The sequence below is a fragment of the Prionailurus viverrinus genome, chromosome A3, assembly GCF_022837055.1.
Source record: "Prionailurus viverrinus isolate Anna chromosome A3, UM_Priviv_1.0, whole genome shotgun sequence".
In the NCBI taxonomy this organism is placed as follows: Eukaryota; Metazoa; Chordata; class Mammalia; order Carnivora; family Felidae; genus Prionailurus; species Prionailurus viverrinus.
In genome coordinates, this window is record NC_062563.1 from 115053852 (window position 1) to 115075960 (window position 22109).

General features: G+C 37.3%; 1 protein-coding gene across 4 annotated transcripts; it reads left to right on the forward strand.

Moving 5' to 3' along the window:
• The first annotated feature begins 9203 nt into the window (after positions 1–9203).
• On the forward strand, positions 9204–20258 carry DPY30 (dpy-30 histone methyltransferase complex regulatory subunit). Of its 4 annotated transcripts, none has more exons than XM_047851483.1 (6): positions 9204–9364; positions 11473–11572; positions 11678–11749; positions 11835–11882; positions 17561–17703; positions 19915–20258. In XM_047851483.1, exons 3-6 carry the CDS (start codon positions 11714–11716, stop codon positions 19985–19987), a joined length of 300 nt encoding a protein of 99 aa, XP_047707439.1. In that variant the 5' UTR covers positions 9204–9364; positions 11473–11572; positions 11678–11713; the 3' UTR covers positions 19988–20258. The 4 variants fall into 4 exon arrangements, with proteins under 4 accessions (XP_047707439.1, XP_047707438.1, XP_047707437.1 ...); XM_047851482.1 differs by lacking the exon at positions 9204–9364 and adding an exon at positions 11276–11291; XM_047851481.1 differs by lacking the exons at positions 9204–9364; positions 11473–11572 and adding an exon at positions 11346–11433.
• The last annotated feature ends 1851 nt before the right edge of the window (positions 20259–22109 follow it).

Below are 22109 nucleotides of genomic sequence, written 5' to 3' on the forward strand. Positions count from 1 at the left end.
CTAATCTCAATCTCCCCCTTTCGAGGAAGCTGCTGTCCAAAATTTTGTACTCATTGTTCCTTTGCCTTTCATTTTAGTTTTGCAATGTTTGTATGTATTTCTATACCATATATTGTATAGTTTTGCCTGGTTTTGACCTTATACAAATGCAACCATACCACATGTATTCTTAATTAGCAGTTTTCTGCTCAATAGTTAAGTGTTTGTGATAACTCCTTGTTGATTTGTATAGGTATAGTACATTTATTTTCACTGCTATGTGGTTTTCCACTATATGAATTTACAACAACTTATTTTACCATTCAACTGTTGATGGTGCCAGTTTTGTTTTTGTTTTTCCTTAAACAACTTTTTAACTTGCCAAGACATGGCATATAGTAGAGTGGATCTGGAGTCAGATTGGTTGCATTTAAATCCCTGCTCCACCACTTTCTGTGATCTTGGACTAGTGAGTGACTCAGCTTTCACATCTATTACATAACAACAGATTAGTGCCTGGAATGAAGTTGCTGCTTGATAAGTTGTTGAATGAAGAATGGTTCTCTCACATCTACACATATACTATAATCCACTAAAATGAATTACTAGCAAGTTTCCAAACATTCATTGCTCTTTCCTAAGACCACAGTTATCCTTGTGTCATTTTTTTTCCCTTAGAATTGCTTCTCCTCCTACTTCCACTGTCAAAATCTCTCATGGCTTAACCATAATGTTATCTTCTTTTCTTAAATATTTATTTATTTTGAGGAGGGAGGGGCAGAGAGAGAGGGAGAGACTGAGTCCCAAGCAGGTTCCATGCTATCAGCACAGAGCCCCACTTGGGACTTGATCCCGCAAACCATGAGATCATGACCTGAGCTGAAACCAAGAGTCAAATACTTAACCGACTGCGCCACCCAGGCACCCCTGTAATGTTATCTTGTCAATAAATCCTTCCCTTATCACCTGCAGCAGAAATGATTCTATTTTTTAATTCTTATGACAATTTGGTTGTGTTACTCTATGACTCTTCTAATATATTGCCTTGTGTGACAGTTACTTAAATGCTTTGTCACCTCCTGGTATAGATGATAAACTTATTTCAAGGCAGTGGCTTACCCATTTGGCTTACTTTCTGCACCTAGCCTGATGCCTTGCTTATAGTACTCACTTAATAAATACCAACAATTTGAGGGGCACCTGCGTGGCTCAGTCAGCTCAGGTCATGATCTCACGGTTCGTGGGTTTGAGCCCCACATCAGGCTCTGCACTGACAGCTCGGAGCCTGGAGCCTGCTTCCAATTCTGTGTCTTCTGCTCTCTGTCTCTCCCCTGCTTGTGCACACTCTCTCTGTCTCTCAATAAACATTTTTTAAAAATTAAAAAAAATCAATAATTCGAAAAACAATTCAAACAGATAATTGTTGTAAATATCTGTTGCTGTGTAATAAACCACTCCAAAAATTTACTGGCTTAAGATTACAGCCATTTATTTACTCATGATTTTGTGGATGAGCAATTTGGGCTGAGTTTAGCAGGCCATTCTTCTTTTGGCCTTGCCTTGCCTGAGGTCATTCATGTAGATGTTAGTCATCTGATGGCTTGATTGAGCCTGGGTGGCCTAACTATCCTCACTCATGTGCCCAAATGGCAGTGGTAGCTGTTGGCTCGGGTATGTGTCTCCAGCAGTATATTCCAGACTTGTTTACATAGCGTCTGACTTCAAGAGAGCATGTGTGGAGGGGCGCCTGGGTGACTCAGTGGGTTAAGCGTCCTCAGCTCAGGTCGTGATCCCACGGCTTGTGGGTTAGTGCCCAGCAGCATCGGGCTCTGTATTGACAGCTCAGGGCCTAGAGCCTGCTTCGGATTCTGTGTCTCCCTCTCTCTCTGCCCCTCCCCTGCGTGTACTCTCTTTCTCTCTTGAAAATAAATAAGTGTTTAAAAAATTTAAAAAAAAAATTTTAAAGAGAGTATGAGTGGAAGTGCAAGTTCTCTTAAAGCCTAAACCCCACAGCTGCACATTGTCATTTCTGCTGCATTCTGTCATCAAAGCAAATTGCAAGTCCAACTCCAAAGCCAGAAATGGGAGAATAAATTCTACACTTGATGGAGGAGTGACAAATTCACACTGCTAAGGGGGAATTTCTATATGGAATTATTGTGGCCATCTTTGCAAATAATCTACCCTAGTGATTATGTGTAAAATTTCCTTTTATCTCAAGTTAAAATTTCAGCTTAAACTGTAGATGGATTACTCATCTAAGAAAGCATTTCCCAATCATTTTGCTGAATCACAAAAACTTTCTTAGTTTTAATGGTGAGGTAAATTAACACAATTTTAGGGTAACAGGAACAATAAGATGATGACTAGTACTACCGCTAACATTTATTGACTCCATATTCTGGGCTAAGCAGGTTAACTTATACTGTCTCATTCAACCATCACTATTTCAGGCAAGCTTTGCTGTCTACATCTTTATTTTTATTTATTTTTTTTTTTAATTTTTTTTTTTCAACGTTTATTTATTTTTGGGACAGAGAGAGACAGAGCATGAACGGGGGAGGGGCAGAGAGAGAGGGAGACACAGAATCGGAAACAGGCTCCAGGCTCTGAGCCGTCAGCCCAGAGCCTGACGCGGGGCTCGAACTCCCGGACCGCGAGATCGTGACCTGGCTGAAGTCGGACGCTTAACCGACTGCGCCACCCAGGCGCCCCCTGTCTACATCTTTAAAAATAAGGAACCTGAAGCTCTAAAAGTCTGTTACTTGCCCAAACATCACATATTAAAGATACATACTACTTCAGGGAGTTAAGGAAAATGTTTTTACATAGTCTGTTTATATATTATTAATTATGAAATAAATATATCTTTGGCCCCTAGAGCAGGAGTGATCTTTTTTTTTTTTCCCTTGGCGTCCAGGTGTTAAGTCTCTGGCCTCTGGCCTCCCACTTGCTAGGTCTCTGCTATTCACTTGTGCTTAATATAGACTGTGCCAATATACCTTTGCCAATTTTTTGTATAGTAAAAATATGGGATTGAGAGTCAGAAAGACAGGTTTGGTGTTCTGGTTCTGGCAGTCAATAGCTGTGTAATGTGGAACATGTTCTTTAAGTAGTTCCTCTGTAAAATGAGTGGAATAAGAATGACATTACAAAATGAAAGAATTCACTTAAAGCCTTCAGCATAACAGCTACGATATAAGAGGTATCAATAAATTTTCTGTCTTTTACACCTACAGTGCTGTTCCAGAAATCAGACTTTCCTGGGATCTCAATTTTTAGTAAACTCAATACACATCTTCTGCCTCTTGGAATTATACCCCAGTCAAATCCATTTTCTGAATTGACATCTTCCTAAATTTGTTTCAAGAAGAACAGTGCCTGGTTGTTATCCTGGCCTTATAGTCTGCCTGGATTGAAGATCCTAACCTTTTCATTTAACCTACAGTGGGACAGCCTCCCAGTTTGCAGATGGTAAGGACTTGCAGGACACTTAATCTTAAATGGAATCTGGGCCAGTTTCACCAGGACAAAAAGGAGGAGCTGAGTACTGTGCTAACTAATCCAGGACATTTGGTCATTTTATCACTTTAACCCATTAACTTATTTACAAAGTGATTATCACCAGATAGTTTTTTTTGTTTGTTGGTTTGGGGTTTTTTTTTTTTTTTTTTTTTTTTTTTTTTGGCTATTTTAGCTCTACTTCTCTTCTAAGGAACTTCTCAAACCTTCAGCTTGAGAGACACTGGATTATCAGAAGTAGGGTCCAATGACAGATATTAAGGACCACTTTTCAGAAAAGTTAAGAGAGAAACAAAACAGTAACAGTAACAGTTGGGGGATTATTATCCAATAGCTGTGTTAAGCAAAAACCTAATTGTGGACAATTAATCATTTCTCTGTATTTAGTCCACATTGTGATGCAATTTATTCATTTACTTGTTCAACAAATAGATATTAAGCACTGACAGCATGCCAGGCAATGAGTAAGTTACCAAGATTATAGGAGGGGGTAAAACCAGATTTATTGTCTGATACAGTAACTAAAAAACTCAAGTAGCAACTAGCAACAGTGATGAGACATATACAGGAGTTCCAGGTGTGGTTGTGGTATTCAAAAATGTATGTATGGTATGAACGATGAAATTTATGAGAAATCAGAGTAGCATCCCCTTATGAAACAGGGCTGCTGTTAATCAGCCCCAGCTGATTTTTGCTTTTCGAGAATATGTGCTGTACTGGGGCACCTGGGTGGCAAGTTCTCTTAAAGCCTAAACCCCACTGAAGCGTCCAACTTCAGCTCAGGTCATGATCCCCTGGTTCATGAGTTCGAGCTTTGAGTAGGGCTCTGTGCTGACAGCTTGGAACCTGGAGCTTGCTTCAGATTCTGTGTCTTCTCTCTCTCTCTGCCCCTCCTTTACTCATACTCTGTCTCTCTTTCTCTCTCAAAAATAAATACACATTTAAAAAAACTTAAAAAAAGAATATTGGTGTACTGTTGCCAGATTTTTAAAACATCTCAAGAGAAATGAGAATTCTCAATTTTTATTGAAATCTATAGCTGAGGAGATATGGGCTCAAAATTTAAAAACAAACAAACCAAAACAAAACTGAGACACCAGTTTGAGATTCTCTGTTTGACAGAGGATTTGTTCTTAGTGAAAGCGTGAATGAGCTCATGGTTTTGAAATAGTAGTAGGTGTAAGAGTACAAATTGTTACCTAACCTGCTCAACGTGAGTTTTCAAACTGTGATGCTGTGGAACCATAAGCAGAGGTAGCTAATACAGAATTTGAAATGAATGCCCTGAAATGGTCACCTAGATTATGAGAGAGTACATTCAATCATCACTTGGAGTACTTGGTTATAGTAATACACTCTTACATTTCTGTATTTATGGTGGGCAGGGCATGTTTAGCGCACATGAAAAGCAGGGCAATGGGAACTGTTAGCACCAGGTGAGTGTTGGGGCACGCCAACGGAATTGTCTGTTTTCAAACCAACAGCAGTGGGTTCAGGAAGGCTTCTTTATCCTTGAGATCTTCCTCTCCACTTTGTCAGGTTAACTCATATCCTATATTCTGGTAAAGATACCTAAGTTTCTCCATTTACTCTCCTCATTACTGTTTCAGTCTGTTTTCTGTCTTCCTGCTCCTCCCAGCTTTGCTTAAACACCGATTCTTTGTTAATACGACTCCAAAGACATATATCTCAACCTCATCTGAACTTCTTCAGAATTCATTTTCTATATCATTTATCTTAACCTTTAGTCGGTTATTATCTTATATTGTCATTTAAATGTATCATGTATATGTATATATATCTAATACAAATTAACTAGAATACAAATTTATGAGGGCAGGCACTGCAATTTATATTTATCTTAAATTCCCTGAGATTTTGAGATCCCCAATATCACCTCCTGATTTGTTAGAAGGACTCATAGAACTCAGAATATAGTCATACTTACAGCTATGATTTACTTTTGAGAAGTTTTTTAATGTTTATTTATTTTTGAGAGAGAGAGAGCAAGAGAGAGAGACAGGGTGTGAGCTGGGAAGGAGCAGAGAGAGAGGGAGACACAGAATCCAAAGCAGACCCCAGGCCCTGAGCTGTCAGCACAGAGCCCAATGTGGGGCTCAAACCCATGAACTGCGAGATCATGACCTGAGCCGAAGTCAGACCCTTAACCAACTGAGCCACCCAAGCGCCCCTACAGCTATGATTTATTAAAGCATAAGGATACACAGCAAAATCAGCAAAGAGAAAAAGGCAGGTGGGGCAAAGTCTGGAGAAAACTAGGTGCCAGCTTCCAAGAGTCTTCTCTCAGTAGAGTCACACAAGACACACTTAATTCCTCCAGCAATGAGTTCTGACAACAATATTGTCCACCATGACAGTCATCGGAAACTCAGCACTTGGGTTTTACTAGGCACCCACTGACCAAGGTGTACCAAAATTCCAGACTCCTAGAAGGAAAGCTAGTGCTTAAAAGAAACTATAGTGTTTGCACAAACAATTTAAGTCACTCTAATCATTTAGGGAAAGTTTTGTATTTGTGTGGGGAACTGTTTATCATTCAAATTCTCAGATACCAGGCTCTCTGCTTTGCACCAATATATACATGCAAAAACAGATTCTTAACTATACATTTTCCTACAACATACATTGTTTTTCACATAAAATTATGTAACAAATGTTTTTTTATGCCAGTATCTGTAGATCTGTCTCAATCTTTTCAATGGTTACACAGTAGCCCATTGTATTGAGGTATCTTAATTTAACCTACTCCCAATCTTTTCTTGCTAAAAACTATGGTACAATAAATATCTTTCTATTTGTGCATTTTTGTATTCATATGGGATAAAGTCCTTCACAGAGCAATGCTGTGTTATAGTGAAAATTCTGTTTTAGTTTATCCCTTTTATGGTAAGCTCATGTTGAAATTGAACTCTTTACATAATATGCAGTAGTGAATGTTTTTTGACTGACTAGCCAGCATCCAATCCCTTTCTTTCCCCTTCCTACCCGTTCTAAGATTTTCTCTTGTAGAACCAACCCTCTTCCATTGTACCATGTTCATACAATTCTGGTGGGATCAACTACTACCAGGAATGGGCATTAATTCAGATTAGCACATCACATCCACATTATCAACATAACTGGTTCAAGACGGATAGATTAAAGGAAAGTTCAGGTTTTTGGTACATGGGTAAACCTAAGAGAAGTGATGCTTTCTGTCTTTGAATATGAAAAAGAAAGCAAGCTGTCCTGAGTACTTGTAGCAACGATATCTTGACCATGAGAAATCAGCCTGAGAATGAAGGTGATATATAGAAGAGATGAAGGTGAGAAACTTGTAGATAAACAGTATAAAATCTAAGCCTGGAGGCACCTGGCTGGTTCAGTTGTAGGAGCGTGCGACTCTTGATCTCAGAGTCATTAGGTGAGCCCCATCTTGGGAGTGGAGATTTCTTAAAATACTTAAAAGCTATGACGAGGGTGCCTGGATGGCTCAGCTGGTTAAGCAGTCCGATTTAGGCTCAGGTCATAATCTCGTGGGGTTTGTGAGTTCGAGCCCTATGTGTGCCTCTGTGCTGACAGCTTGAAGCTTGGAGCCTGCTTCAGATTCTGTGTCTCCCTCTCTCTCTGCCCCTCCCTCGCTTGCACTCTGTCTCTCTCTCAAAAATAAAAAAATAAACATAAAAAAATTTACAAGCCATGAATAGAGTGTGTTAGCTACCCACCTTATTACCACTGGAATTTTCAGTTGTTACTCAAAAAGTCTTGCTTGTTGTTTAACAAACTGGAGTTGGGATTTGTTACTGGAATCCCAAAGTATACTAATACATTTGTCCTCTATTTATGCATAGCTAGGAGCACCACTTTTGGAATTAGGTAGATCTGGGTTAAAATTTCAACTAGCCATGTAAGTTATGTAACTTTATATGACATTTTCTGAATCAATTTTATTATTTTATGGGGATAATTGTATTTACTTTACAAGGGATTAGAATATTATGTGGTAGAATATGTAAATCATTTCACAGGGTGCCTGAATCCAGTTGGATGTTTTTTTTTTTTCACCCTAGTTGGACTTCTAATTCAATTTTTTTCTGCATTCTCTTATACATGAATACATCAGTAATGCATTCTGATAATGATACTATAGAGAAACACTTTACACAATAATCTGGTATTATTGTGTAGTAAATTAGGTGGCATAACTACCAATTTCTATTTTACTGACCAAGTTTGTCTTTAAGAAAAGAAAAGGTTTGGGGCATCTGGTTAGCTTGGTCAGAGCATGCAACTCTTGATCTTGGAATGGTGAGTTCTAGCCTCATGTTGGGCGTAGAACGTAAAAAAAAAAAAGAAAGAAAGAAAAGGGAAAGAGAGAAATGATTTCAACAAGTATTAATATGGAATGGCTCTGGGTGTCTTAAAATTAAAACATATCATACTTATATATTGTACTTATTACTTAATAACTCATGACCTAGTTATAAACATACATTTAAGTTATTTGGATTGTAAAAAGAAAACATAAAACATAAAATCAACACTTTTTTTTTAAAGATTTTGTTTTTAAGTAATTTCTACACCCAATGTGGCACTTGAACTCGCAACGCTGAGATTAAGAGTCACATGCCTTTCCATTTGAGTTAGCCTGGTGCCCCTAAAAATCAACATTTTAAAAAAATTGAAAATCTCTTAGGAAATTTTGGGGAAAAATCTAAATATAACCAACCTCTTATGTGAAATGGAAATAATTGACAATTTAGGGACTGGGAATTATAGGAAGTTTAGCTTTTTTATTTTTAGTACTCTCATTGCTAAGATCATGGCTGTATCATAAAAATCTGAATACACTCTATTAACGTCTTTTAACAGCCCATTTGACATGTTCCTTGGTATATCAACATTTCTGAGATGAGGATGGTGGTAACGGTGCTTGGGCATGGGGTTTGGTAATGGAGACAAGGGAGTTATGGGTAGAGTAGTTGTCTTCTAATATTAGCCACCAAAAGACACTTCCTTGGAAAGCTATTAAGCACATCTGGAATATACATTTCTAGGTCTTCTTCAGAGGTGGTTGGTGTCCCTGTGCACAGACTATTCTCAGGAGGGTCTATTTACATTCAATAAATTCTATGTATTCCTCTGCAAAGACATTTGTGTTTGTGTGTGTGTATGAGTGTGTGCTGAATCATGCTCTTTATTTGAGCACTTGCTCACAAATCAAAAGAAAAAAGACTAGAAACAACAAAAAAGGTAGAACATAGTCTTATAAAGAAGTAGTAAATGTAGATAAAATAGAATGTTTCACTTATGTACCTTCACACAATGCTGTTTCTTCTGTTTTATCTCATTTTATCCTCAACATGAAGAACTGTTATCCTAATCTACATGTGAAAAGACATGAAGCTCAGAAGAGTTCAAGTATTTGCTTATTTCCATGTGACAAACAAGTGAAGGAACCAGGTTCTGATATTCATCTAATCCCAAATCAAGCGTTCTCTACTACACATATTGCATTATTCCAAATAGGTATCATCTAATAGGTTAATATTTTATAAATGGGATTTGCATCAAGTCTATAAAAAGGTTCAAGCACAGTAATTTGCCTTTATTATTCTAGATTCTAGAATTCTAGTTCTAGAATCTCTAAACTACTGTCTCCCTAAAACTGCAAGAAAGACAGAAAGTCTAGAGTAGTGCTTTGGCGCAAGTGCTTGCTTTCCTTATAAATTCACTTCTTTGGAAAAAAAACTTATTGAATATAAGAAACAAATACAAAGATGAATGTAATAAGATTTTTCTCTTTGAAGAACTAAAGAATCTAATTGTGTTTGACTGCAAACAATGTATAAGGCAGAATGAGGTAAGCGCTGTAATGTAAGGACATAACAGAAGCAGATGAGAGTGCTGAACCAAGTTTGGTACTCCAAGTTCAAATAACAGTTAAATGTTTTTCTCATTCTTTTCATTTATCCCTCTCTAGAGAGTACACATTATTGCAAATTTCTGTCATAATTATGGTTCTCAGGGCCCATCCTCTTTAGAATCTTTAATTTCATACAAGCACTCAGCATTCTGCAGTCTCTTCAAGTAACTTTACACTTCCTATCACTTTTGTGCTAGTTCATTTAAATCATCTGTAGTTGTCATGTTTTTCTCCCACCTCTCTGTGGCTATGTCTTTTTCTCTGAATTTTTCAAAAAGTTGTAAATGTAAAAATTTTAGTGAAGCTTTTTGTAAACCATACTTAGAAGTCTCTTCTAGATTGAGAGAAACCTGGCTGATAGTTAATTGTGTGTGTGTGTGTGTGTGTGTGTGTGTGTGTGCGTGTGCGCGCACGTGTGTGTATTTACTAAAAGGAGCAGCACATATGTATATATGTGTATATATATATAGAGAGAGCACACAAACACACGCATATATACAAAGATATATAGTCTTTAGTAGTTTCAGCATATATATTCATACTCAGCTTTGACTATGAATCAACTCCATATATGCTGTGAACCTTATGAAGTACTAAGTTATATAGGACAAGGTCCCTGCCTTGAAGGAGCTCAGTCTAGCTTCCCACTTTACTAAAACTGTTGGCATTTAGAAAATATAAATTAGCAGCTCTCAGTTACTTCCTGGAATTTGGAAATATTTATTATGCACCTATTGTGTTTTGGGAAATGTATGGATATATGCTGATATAGTAATGCACATTAACTATTAAGTTTCCCAACTATTCTCTAGACTTATTTGCTGTTATTTCCCATGCCTGAAAAGTATTTAACCTTAATATATGTAGTTGTCAATTTCTATTTCCTACACTTATGCATCCACATCTTTGCATCAGTCCTACATGAAAAATCCTCAAAGTGCCACATGGTAACTACCACCAATTACAATATAATCAAGTGTACTTTACAAAATTAAACTTTAAAAATGTACCCACAAGTCTAGTTACTAAACAAATTTATTTCAGGCCTTTATCAATTCAGTTTTTGCAGAGTAGCAAAATAAAGTTGTATTCTACCTTTTTCAAAATGTAATATTATAATCATAAATATTTCTGTATTTCTAGAGTAATGACTTTTAATAGCTTACATTCCTTTATGTTTAAATGACATATTTAGTCTCCAAATATTCCATATGAAGTTTCCAAATTTTCATATTACAAGTGCAGCTACAAATGGGATTGTTGAATCAAAGGTAGGAACTTCAGTGTATCACTTTTATTTACATTAAAATAAATGGAACTTATTGAAATTAAAACAATCTTGTTTGCTATTTACAAATTGTATGTAGGAGGCATATTATCCTTTCTGTTTTTTACAAATACAATAGTATCAATAGTATCACACTTTGGAAAGCAGGTTGCTTTTTGCTAATTTTGATACAAGTGTAAAATAGCTTTAACATCGCATATTCACAGATTTAAGGACTTGACCAGAGCTTACCATGAAACCCCTAAATACTGCTTCTTCCCCCATCTGTTTAGAGTAAAACACTGACATTCTTTCGTAGACTCCTTAGCTTAGGTCTGATTTTTTTAATAAAAACCACCCAGCGGGTGGGTGATTTTGCTTCCGCGCGGAAGGGCTTCGGCAGAAGCTTTCAGGCAGCACCGCGGCATGGCGGGGCTGAACTCCTGCCAGTTGCGGTGGTCACTGGGTCTGCAGCTGGGCTGGCTCTTGCCTTGAGTGGGCAAGTTGAAGGACGAGTCTCTCGCGACCTCCTGGGCCACATTTTGACCAGGACACTGCGGACCGCACAGTGCAACGTAAACTCAGGACAGGTCCAAGGTACCATCCCGCCCCAGGTCGGCTGGGGAGTTCTGCGCAGGCGCGGCAGTCGTGCGACATCCGTCACTTACGGCTGAAGCGGTTTGTGCTGGGAGTTGGTGGCGCGGTGCAGGGCTCATAAGAACGAGCGGCTTGGGCGCGGGTAATCAGCTCCCTTTCCCCCTTTTCCCACTTCTTCTAGGTTCTTGGGACTACCGCGGAGCTTCCGGACCTGATGCGGGCGCCCTGTCTTGGACTGTCCCACCTTGCTCCTCTACTGCTCCGGGTGCTCCCGCGCCCAGGTGGGGGTGAGGGGCGGGGTCGGGGGCTGGGCTGGGCTGGACTCCATCCTGGCATCTTCGTGTTGAAATCTCCCGGGTAACTCGCCGTTCTTCTTGTTTTCCAAGACTGGTTTCCGGGGATTGTGACTTGCAGGGTCCGCCATGGAGCCAGAGCAGATGCTGGAGGGACAGACGCAGGTACCAGGAGGCCCTGGCTTCAGGGTGGCGGTGTGCAGCGAGAAGGGGCGGCTCGTGTCTCAGTGACCTGTGTTTTGTTTTCTAGGTTGCAGAAAACCCTCACTCTGAGTACGGTCTTACAGACAATGTCGAGGTAATTCGCCCAGTTCTTTTGCCGTATCTGAGCGTCTCTTATGTGCTGGAGAAAACTTAGGATCCATTTTTACCAGGTTGCTTTGCACAAGGGAAAACTTTTATCTCAGCATGAACCAAACAGTATCAAGTTATGGGTAGCTTGTTTTATTAGTGGTACTAATGCTTCGTGGTATACAGAAGTCCAAATTACTTTTGAGTCAAGAGTTTGAACTTCTGAAAGTGATATAAAGAAACAAACATGCGTCACCAATGGAGACTGTTAGAATCGTTTTTGCTTGGTGGCTATTGATGAATCTGTTGGGATATTCTTTGGAAAAATTGCGCATTAAAATTACACCCATTGTCTTTGTAGCAGAATAGTGTGCTGGTGGAATGAATAAGTGTTGTGTTCTTTTTGCGTTCAGTAGTAGATGCCTTTGGAAGCTGTAACACACATAATAGACATTGTTTTTGTCTTACACATTGAAGTCTGAATTCAAAGAGTACACACAAAAAACATACACAAGTGGATATACTTTCCCAGAGCTTTTGCATATAAGTGCTAGGAGGTTGTTTAAAAGTGGAAGTTACGGGTGCCTGGGTGGCTCAGTGGGTTAAGCATCCGACTTTAGCTCAGGTCATGATCCCACCGCTCTGGGTTCGAGTCCCATGTGGGGGCTCTGTGCTGACAGCTCTGAGTCTGGAGGCTGCTTCAAATTGTGTGTTTCCCTCTCTCTCTGCCTCTCTCTCGCTCATGCACTGTCTCAAGAATAAATAAACAACAACAAAAATTAAAAGAAGTAGAAGTTATTTTGTAAATGAATGAGTAAATGCTAGAGCAAATGAATTAGCCAAGGCTGGGTGGGATTGGTTAGGAAAATAGAGGCTTCCAGGAGATGTGTATGTTTTATTGGGGGAGAAAAAAAAATAGGGAAAGACCTTGCCAGTGATTAAGTTTGGATAAATGAGTGCAGGAGTATTTCCAAGCGAAGTAATAATAGTAGCAGCTACTATTTACACAAAAGAAAACTTTGTGTAAAGTAATTACACCAGTTTGTGTTCTATTCCTTTAAGAAACTTCTTTTAAGGCATCAGCACAATCTTTCTGTGATGGTGCTTGTGTACGAAGGCAGAGCCGTGATACAGTACAGCAGTGTTTCCCAAAGTGTTTCTCTCAAGTCCTCAGACCAATTTCCATGGAAAAGTGAGGAAAAAATGAGCGGAGGGAGTATTTGATAATGATACATTGTTTGGTGATTAGTCTTCCTGCTTTTATAATTTAAAAATGCCCATTCTCTTGGGGCACCTGGGTGGCTCAGGTCACCATCACGCAATTCCTGAGTTTGAGCCCCACGTCGGGCTCTCTGCTGACAGCTCAGAGCTTGGAGCCTGCTTCGGATTCTGTGTCTCCCCGCCCCTCCCTTCTCTCTCTCTCTCTCAAAAATAAATAAACATTAAAAAATGTTTAAAAAAAATGCCCATTCTCTTATGAATTAATGGTGGTAGTAAAATAATATATTTATTTATTTGTAAGTTTTTACATTGGAAAATAGAGTTCATTTCCCTATGTTGGTCCCTTCATTAATTGTGTAATTTTGAATTTGTTGTTTGTGATATCTGAAAGTCTGGAAACCACTACAGTTGCTGCTACTTTCTGTCTTACTCCATTTTGTTTCCTAATTTCTTTTTGGGGGCTTGCTTTATGGTTTATAGCATGCAAGTCTAGCTTAACAATTTACCTTCAAGTGGTATTATTTCTTTTAGTGTGCAGTGTAAGAACCTTAATGACAGTGTTCTCCCATTGTCTTTCAACTGGCCTTTGTGCCATTGTTATATACCTTCTACATATTTTATAAATACCATAAGTCATTATTTTTATTTTTTTTTTAATTTATTAAAATTTTTTTTTATTGGTTTTCTTTATTTTTGAGAGGCAGAGAGAGACAGAGTGCGTGTCGTGGAGGGACAGAGAGAGAGGGAGACACAATCCAAAGACAGGCTCCGGGCTCCAAGCTGTCAGCACAGAGCCCGATGCAGGGCCGAACACACTAACCATGAGATCAAGACCTGAGCCAAAGTCGGTCACTCAACTGACTGAGCCACCCAGGCGCCCCCATTATTTTTACTTTTTTTATTTTTTAAAGTTTATTTATTTGTTTTTGAAAGAAAGAGAGAGTGCAAGCGGGGGGTGGGGAGAGAGAGAGAATGAGAGAAAAACCCAAGCAGGCTCACTGTGCAGAGCTGGATCCAGGGCTCAAACTCTTGAACCATGAGATCATGACTGGAGTCAGAATCAAGTGTTGCTGCTCCCTTAACTGACTGTGCCACCCAGGTGCCCCTCATTATTTTTATTTTCTTTAAAAAGTTGTCTTTAAAGAGATTTAAACAATAAGAAAAAGGAATATTTCACATTTACTCACTTATTTACCATTTACCATATTTACCATCTTGACTCTTCATTCTTTTGTGTAGATGGAGATTTCCTATCCGGCATCATTTTCCTTCTGCTTTAAGGGCTTCTGTTAACATTTCTTATAGTGTAGGTCTACTGGTAAGGAAGTCTTTGAGCTTCTGAGTGTCTTAAAAACGTTATTTTGTCTTTATGTTTATTTTTTTAATTTATTTTTTTGTCTTGAGATATTTTTGCTGGGTATAGATTTGTTCTATTGTCTTTGGCTAACATTATTTCTGGCAGGAAATCTGCAATCATTTCTGTCTTTTCTTCTCCATACTTAATATGTCTTCTCTGGGTGTTTTAAATTTTATTACAGGTTTTAAATAATTTGATTATGATATGTCTTGGTGTGTTTTTTCTTTTTTAATTATTTTTATGTGTCTTGTGCTTAGGATTCATTGAGTTTCTTGGATTTGTGGGTTTAGAGTTTTCATGAAATTTGGAAAAATTTCGGCCATTATTTCTTCAAATATTTTTAAATACTGTTAGCTTAATTTATTTACGTTTTCCTTTCCCTTCTTGGAGATGTGGAATATATTATAATAGCTGGTTGATGGCATTGCCTATTCTATCATCTATATCATTTCTGGGTCTCTTTCTGTGGACTGAATTGTTTTCCTCATTATGTGTAGTAGTTTCCTGCTTCTTTGCTTGCCTGGTGATTTCTTATTGGAGGCTGGGCATTATGCATTTTATCTTGTTGGGTACTGGTTATTTTTGTATTCCTTCAAATATTCTTGAACTTTGGTCTAGGACACAGTTAAGTTACTGAGAAACAATTTGATCTCTTTGAGGTTTGCTTTAAGCTTTTCCAGGTGAGACCAGACCGACCTTTAATTGAGGCCTAATATCCTCCTCTTGCATCTCCCCCAAGGCTCCGTATATTATGTGGTTTTCCAGTTTTGTGTCACAGGAACATGAACTATTCCTGGTCTTGTGTGAGCTCCGGGGATTCTGTCTCCTGCTTATTTTAGGTGTTTTTTCCCTTAGCCTTGGGTAGTTGCCCTACATCCATGCACTGATAAGTACTCACCTGAAGACTGCAAAGCAGTCTCTTTAGTGTCTTTCTGCACATTTCTCTCCTTTCCATGTACTCTTCAGTACACTGTCCTGTAAATTCTAGTTGTCTTGATCTCCCTGAAGTTTCAAGTCTGTCTTCTCAGCTTGGGGAGATTGCTGGGCTCTGCTTTGGTTCTTTCTGCATTGCATCCTATATGTTTTCTAGCAGGAAGCAGTAGCCTATGACAATCGTAGGGGTCACTTTTTTTCCCTCCTGTTTTTGTGATCATTGTTCTACACCGTTAACATCTTATACCTTTTTTTGGAGGGGGGTGGATTTGTGTGTGTGTGTGTGTGTGTGTGTGTGTGTGTGTGTGTGTATATATATATATATATATACACATATACATATATATCAATTCAGGATTTTGGCTTAACTAAAATTAAGCATTAGCAGTTGGCACATAGTGCATATTCATTAAATATTTGAATGAAAGATGAGAGGATTTGGTCAAGGGGTTTTATTATAAAATATATAGGAGTTAATCAGGTATTGCTTAATTGAAGCAATTAATTGCTTCCTTATTGAAGGTATTGGAATGTCATGTAACTGACTAGTTTTTGTCATATATGGGCATTATCTGTTGAAATTTACTGAGGAACAGTAAGTTTCTTAATCCATGAGCAAGTAAATAGATATTTTATACATTAATTAAGTACAGAACATTATCATCTTACTAAGTCTCAAAATAAGATGGAAAAATCATGAGCCTGATTAGAGTAGTTGCCTGACATAGTTGTGGGAAGTGTCTTTGGAAATCATAGTACATATATATTGTAGGTATATGATTAAAGTTTTTTTGTTTTTTACCACTTTTTACAAAATAAAATTGTCTAAAAAAGCTAAGTCTAGAAAATGTTTCTTTGTTGTCATTGACTCATTTATATCCAGTTTGAGTATGATTGAAGCAAAATTCATTTTTAAAAAAATTTTTTTTACATTTATTTATTTTTGAGAGACAGAGTGAGACAAAGTGAGAGTGAGGGAGGGGCAGAGAGGGAGGGAGACACAGGATCGCAAGCAGGCTCCAGGCTCTGAGCTGTCAGCACAGAGCCCAACGCGGGGCTTGAACCCACAGACTGTGAGATCATGACCTGAGCCGAAGTCGGATGCTCAACCGACTGAGCCACCCAGGTGCCCCAAAAGTTCATTTTTTAAAAAAGATTTTAAGTAATTTATACCCCCAACGTGGGGCTTGAACCCACAACCCTGAGATTAAGAGTTGCATGCTCCAGTAACTAAGTCCTCCATGTGCCCCAAAAGTTTATTTAAATGAAAGTGTTCTTAATAGTGGTTTGTCTTGTAGATAGCCACTTATTTCTAAATTTCTAAAATGGTCGATTTGTAAAAGAATGCAAAGTTTTTCAGTAAAGATGTCAGATGAATCTATGTGAAAGACCTAAATTTGGGGGTTTCTAGGAGTAATAGTATAAGTCGTTTCTTAAACATCATTTAAATATCACATTAATGATCTTTTCCATATGATCCTCATTTTTTGACTATCATTTACTTTATTTTTTCTTAATTCTGTTCACTTTTAAAAATCATGAATGCATTTCTTTAAAAAAGAAACCAATGGAAAAACATTCTCATTTGATAGAGGATAACCATAAACAAGAAAATAGTGAATGTGAAATGGTGGGGATAAGTTTTAGCTATATTCTGTTGCCATTGGAAAGCTCTGAGCCTGAAGCCTGCTCTCTCTGTTAAGAGTTTAGCAAGTGTTGCTAAAGTGTTACACACCTATTACTACGGAAGTGAGGCTTATCCTTGATAACTGCCTGTGATGAAAGAATTGAAACAGGACTAGCTTTCTCACTGTGATTCAGTGCTACTTATTGTCATGTCCATATTTTTTAAAGCATACTGTAGGAAAGTATTCTTATGAAAGAAAGAAAAAGCACTTGTATTTATTCCTAAACAGGCAGAAAGAGAGACAGAAAGAATAGAATCTAGAGATAAGACATTAAAAGAATAGACACTATGGTGCCTTCAGAGAAGAAAGGCTTAAATGAAATTTAGAGATGGGTCTGATTTTATTTTGGCAGAGAGATTTGCCCTACCATACCAACTCTCTGGTCATTGATTTGCCTTTTCTACTCATGTCATATTTCCGTTATTTTTTGTTTAGCACTCAATCTAGTTATTTGTAATATACATGCGTGTTTTTTGAATCCACTAGAGGATAGTAGACAATGAGAAGATTAATGCAGAAAAGTCATCAAAACAGAAAGTGGATCTTCAGTCTTTGCCAACTCGTGCCTACCTGGATCAGACAGTTGTGCCTATATTATTACAGGGACTGGCTGTGCTTGCAAAAGAAAGGTAAGATAGTGTCTGCAAATGGAGTTCCTGGAGAAAGCAAAATAAAGACTTCCCTAAGTGAAATCTCATTAGTTATCATTAGTTATGTTTAAGTATTTCTTGCAATATAAAGAGTTAATAAAATAAAATAAAAGTCAGCCCTAATATCATCAGTTAAGACACTTTCATTTATCTCTACTGATCTTAGATCATATGCATATTTGTAAAGATTTGCAATTGTGTACATGTAATTTTATCTCCTTTTTACTTAATATTATAAACTAAAACTTTTTCCATATCTCTGCATAGGCTTTGTGATTATAATTTAAATTATAACAGTATTGCAGTTAGCCATTTTCTTATTGTTGAGCTCTTAGGTCCAATTTCCTTTGTTATTATAGGTTAGCAGGCGACCTGTGTTATATGTTTTCATGCCTCTTTTGCTTTTGTTTCATTACTTTCTTATGATAAATTTCCAAGAGTTGATTTGCAAGTTTGAGGAACATGACTCTTTTTATAGTGTTTGACACATAATACCATTTTTCCATCCAAAAACTTATCCTTAAGTTTCTTCCATTATCATAGTCTTAACAGTGTGACTGTTAACTTTTCTTGTCAAGGTATTTTGATTTATATTTATTAGCAACATTACAGTTTTTTCTGTATATGTTTTTTCCTAGTAATTCTGCCTAAATTCTTTTTGTATAAGCAAATCCAATAGGGAAAATGTTTTTATAAATTAGTTATACGTATAAAAGAGGATTTATTTATGACTGCAAGTTATGTCTCGGCTCTAATTCTGTCAATTAAAATATGGGCATCTTTTATATTTTCTTGTTGTTTACAGAAATCCAATATATTAGAAATTATAAATATTACTTTAAATGCTAGAAGGAAAAATTTGAAGAAGTTTTTAAGTAACATGCTATTATTAAAAACCATTTTTAAGGAAGGAATTCTGGCAAAATTATTCATGAAATTAACCATAAATATTTTGTGAAAAATGTCGTTTATGTCTAGGCAGTTCAAAAGGCTATTTAAAATGGTAAAGGAATGTTTTGAGATCACTATAAATGAATTCTAAATACACCTTTTCATAGTAGGATTTTAAATATCTGATTCCCCCAATTTTTCATCTTTCATCTTCATTTTTCAGCAAGCATAATCTATGGAAAAGTGATAATTGGGAAATGACATCTTCTGTTAACATTTTTTCCTAGTTTTATTGAGAAATAATTGGCATATATCGCTGTATAAGCCTAAGGTATATACCACGGTGGTTTGATTTACATATATTGTGATATGATTACCACAGGGCATTTAGTTAACATGCTTCATCTCACATAGATGCAATAAAAAGGAAAAAAAAAATGAAAAGAAATCCTCCTTGTGATGAGAACTCTAAGATTCTACTCTCAACAACTTTGCTGTCTCTCACACAGCAGTGTTAGCCGAGGTCATCGTGCCAGATATCACACCCCTGGTGCTTATTCATCTTGTAACTGGAAGTGTGTGCCTTTTGACCACCTTTCTCCAGTTCCCCATTCTCCCACCTCTTAATTCTAAAAAATATGTTTTAACTTCTCAGGTGTGCTGTAGGGTAGCAGTATTAGAATTATTATTGATTTAAATATTTGAAGTAAAATACAGGTGACTTAAAATATAATAGAACTTACTTGTCCAAATGAATGTTGATTCCTTTGATTGGTTTTTTGGGAGTTCATCCACTCGTCTCAGTGATGCTACAGCCATTTTCCTATATTGGTTTTGTACTCTTATTGAAGGATGATACTTGTGGAGAAAATTGTGCATGTCATAGGTGTACACTTCGATGAATTTTCAGAATCCAAACATACCCACAAAACTTGCAGTCAGATCAAGAAACTGAGTACTGTCAGCACCCCAGAGTTCTCCCTGGTGACCCCTTTAAGTCCTTATTTCAATATCCTGGGTAATCGTCATCCCACTGTCAAACATTACATTTTTGAAACTTTGTGTTTTAGAATTGAGTTTATAACCAGATTTAAGTCATACAAAAATCTCAGCCTCTTTAAACCATATTGTTGACTAACTTGCTTGTCTGTTTCACTTACCATATTTACTACAAATGGCCTTTGAGTGTAAAATGAAAATTAAATTTAAAAAGATGTGTTTTTGTTAATGGAATAATACATTTAAATTAATACACCTAGAATATAAATTTCTAAATTTTGGATTTCTTTTCCCTTCCAGACCACCAAATCCCATTGAATTTCTAGCATCATATCTTTTAAAAAACAAGGCACAGTTTGAAGATCGAAACTGACTTATTGGGAAGAACAGAAAAAATTTTGTTTCTACTGTAGATTTACATGATTAAGAGGCAGCTTTAATTGCCAAGATTCCCCCCCCCTTTTGGAAGTATAAGAACCTTCAGGACAACAGAACTTATTTCCGGAATTGCAGAAGAAAACATTTCCCTTATTTTGATTTAATCACAATACTTATTTAATGAGTGTATTCTGTGCAATTTTTTTCTCAGATTGTCTTTAACTTTGTTTTTAAAATGACCTTCAAAATAAACTGTTAAAACGTCATTATTTGAAAGTAGTTTTTGTTCTCTATGACAAATATTTTATATGGTTCAGTTATTTTCATGAATTGCTTCTTTCTTGGGTCTTAGAATGCTGCAAAATTTTACAACAGCATGAAAATACAACAGAGTCAAGTTTAACATAACAATCTCAGCCAGTTTTTCTCTTTGTTGTCCCTGGACCTCCTGGAGGGTGGGATCTGGGCATCTTCAGTTTTTAACATCACAGGTGATTCTAATGCACAATGAAGTTGGAGTACTGATAGAGGCATTGTGGAGGGTGTACAATATCCTTCATTGCTCTAAACCTTTATGGTAATACAATAACAGCTGTCGTTGCAATTCTGTGTGTCAGGCATAAGTACTATTTTACTTAAATTATCTTTAACATTAGCAACTCTACAAAGTAGATATTGTTATTCCCATTTTGCAGATGAAACCTTTGGAGAGGTTAAGTGACTTGCTCAAGACCACACTGCTGGTAAGTGCTTGAATGGCATTCAAACTCAGTTCTGCCAATGCGTTGTTGATAGCTAAGTGAGAAGTACTTGTGCAAGTTAACATCATTGCTGCTTTTTGCAATAGAAAACACCAGCCAGTCCTTTCTGGGGGTCTGCTCACTTTGTCCTATATGAAGAAATTAAATAACTCATTAGCTCAGAAAAAAAAAAAAAAATTGTCTGAAGAAAGCCAGGCAGGAGAAATATTCATTAGGGGAAGTGATTCTCAGTGGGGAGTGACTTTGCTCTCTCACCCCAGAGGACATTTGCTAATGTCTAGAAACAATTTGGTTATCACAACTGAAGTAATACAGAGTTTTACTGGCATCTGGTGGATAAAGGCCAGAAATGCTGCTAAATATCTTATAATACATAGGACAACCTGTGTGCCCCACCTGTCCCCAAGAATTATCCAGCTCAAAATATCAACCAGTGCTAAGGTTGGGAAGCCCTGGTTTAGGGGCACATGGCTGGATCCGTTGGTAGAGCATGCAACTCTTAATCTCAGGGTCATGAGTTTGAGCCCCACATTGGGCATAGAGTTCACTTTAAAAAAAAAAAAAGAAAAAGCTTGCTTTGGAAGTGTATTAAAACTAATCATGTGAGGGCCAAGTTAGGAATTTAATGCTAATGACGTATGTCTTAAAGTTCACTTTTTAAATTTTTTTTATTTTTTAAAATGTTTATTTTTGAGAGAGAGACAGAGTGTGAGTGGGGGAGGGGCAGAGAGAGGGAAACAATTCAAAGCAGGCTCCAGGCTCTGAGCACAGAGCCCAATGTGGGGCTCAAATTCACAGACTGCAAAATCATGACCTGAGTCAAAGTTAGATGCTTAACCGACTGAGCCACCCTGGCACTCCTGTCTTATAGTTCACTTTAATGCAGCAAAAGCTTATTTCAATAGGAGTGACACTTGTGGGGAGGTGACATGGTTTTGATTTAAAATTGCATATCTATATATTTGAATAGGAAAAACCTGTAAAGATTGGGATCTCTTGCTTATAGTTTCCACAAATATTAATTCTATCTGATTCATTTTGGTTATTTGGCTAGCTCCTACATTAATCTGCCTGAGTCTTTTTAGTGACATTTTTAACATTTGATTAAGTAGTAACTGGGTAATTTTTATTAAAGCACCAATAATTTTATCATCTTGACAGCAGTTCTTCACCTGTGACTCACATCAGAGCCACTTAGGGAACTTTTCATATTTGTTTCATATATAAATAGTCCTGGAGAGCCTGATTCAATTGTGATCAAGCCTGGGCTTCTGACTTTGACAAAAGCTCTTTAAGCCATTCTGATATACACCTCTGGTTAATGACCACTTTGAAGTAATGCAGTACTCTGCCTAG

Bases quoted from the DNA above. Each gene is read 5' to 3' on its own strand.
- DPY30 (XM_047851483.1), top strand. From the start codon at position 11,714: ATGGAGCCAGAGCAGATGCTGGAGGGACAGACGCAG. The intron at 11,750-11,834 runs GTACCAGGAGGC...TTTGTTTTCTAG, and splicing joins TGCTGGAGGGACAGACGCAG to GTTGCAGAAAACCCTCACTC. The intron at 11,883-17,560 runs GTAATTCGCCCA...TGAATCCACTAG, and splicing joins GTCTTACAGACAATGTCGAG to AGGATAGTAGACAATGAGAA.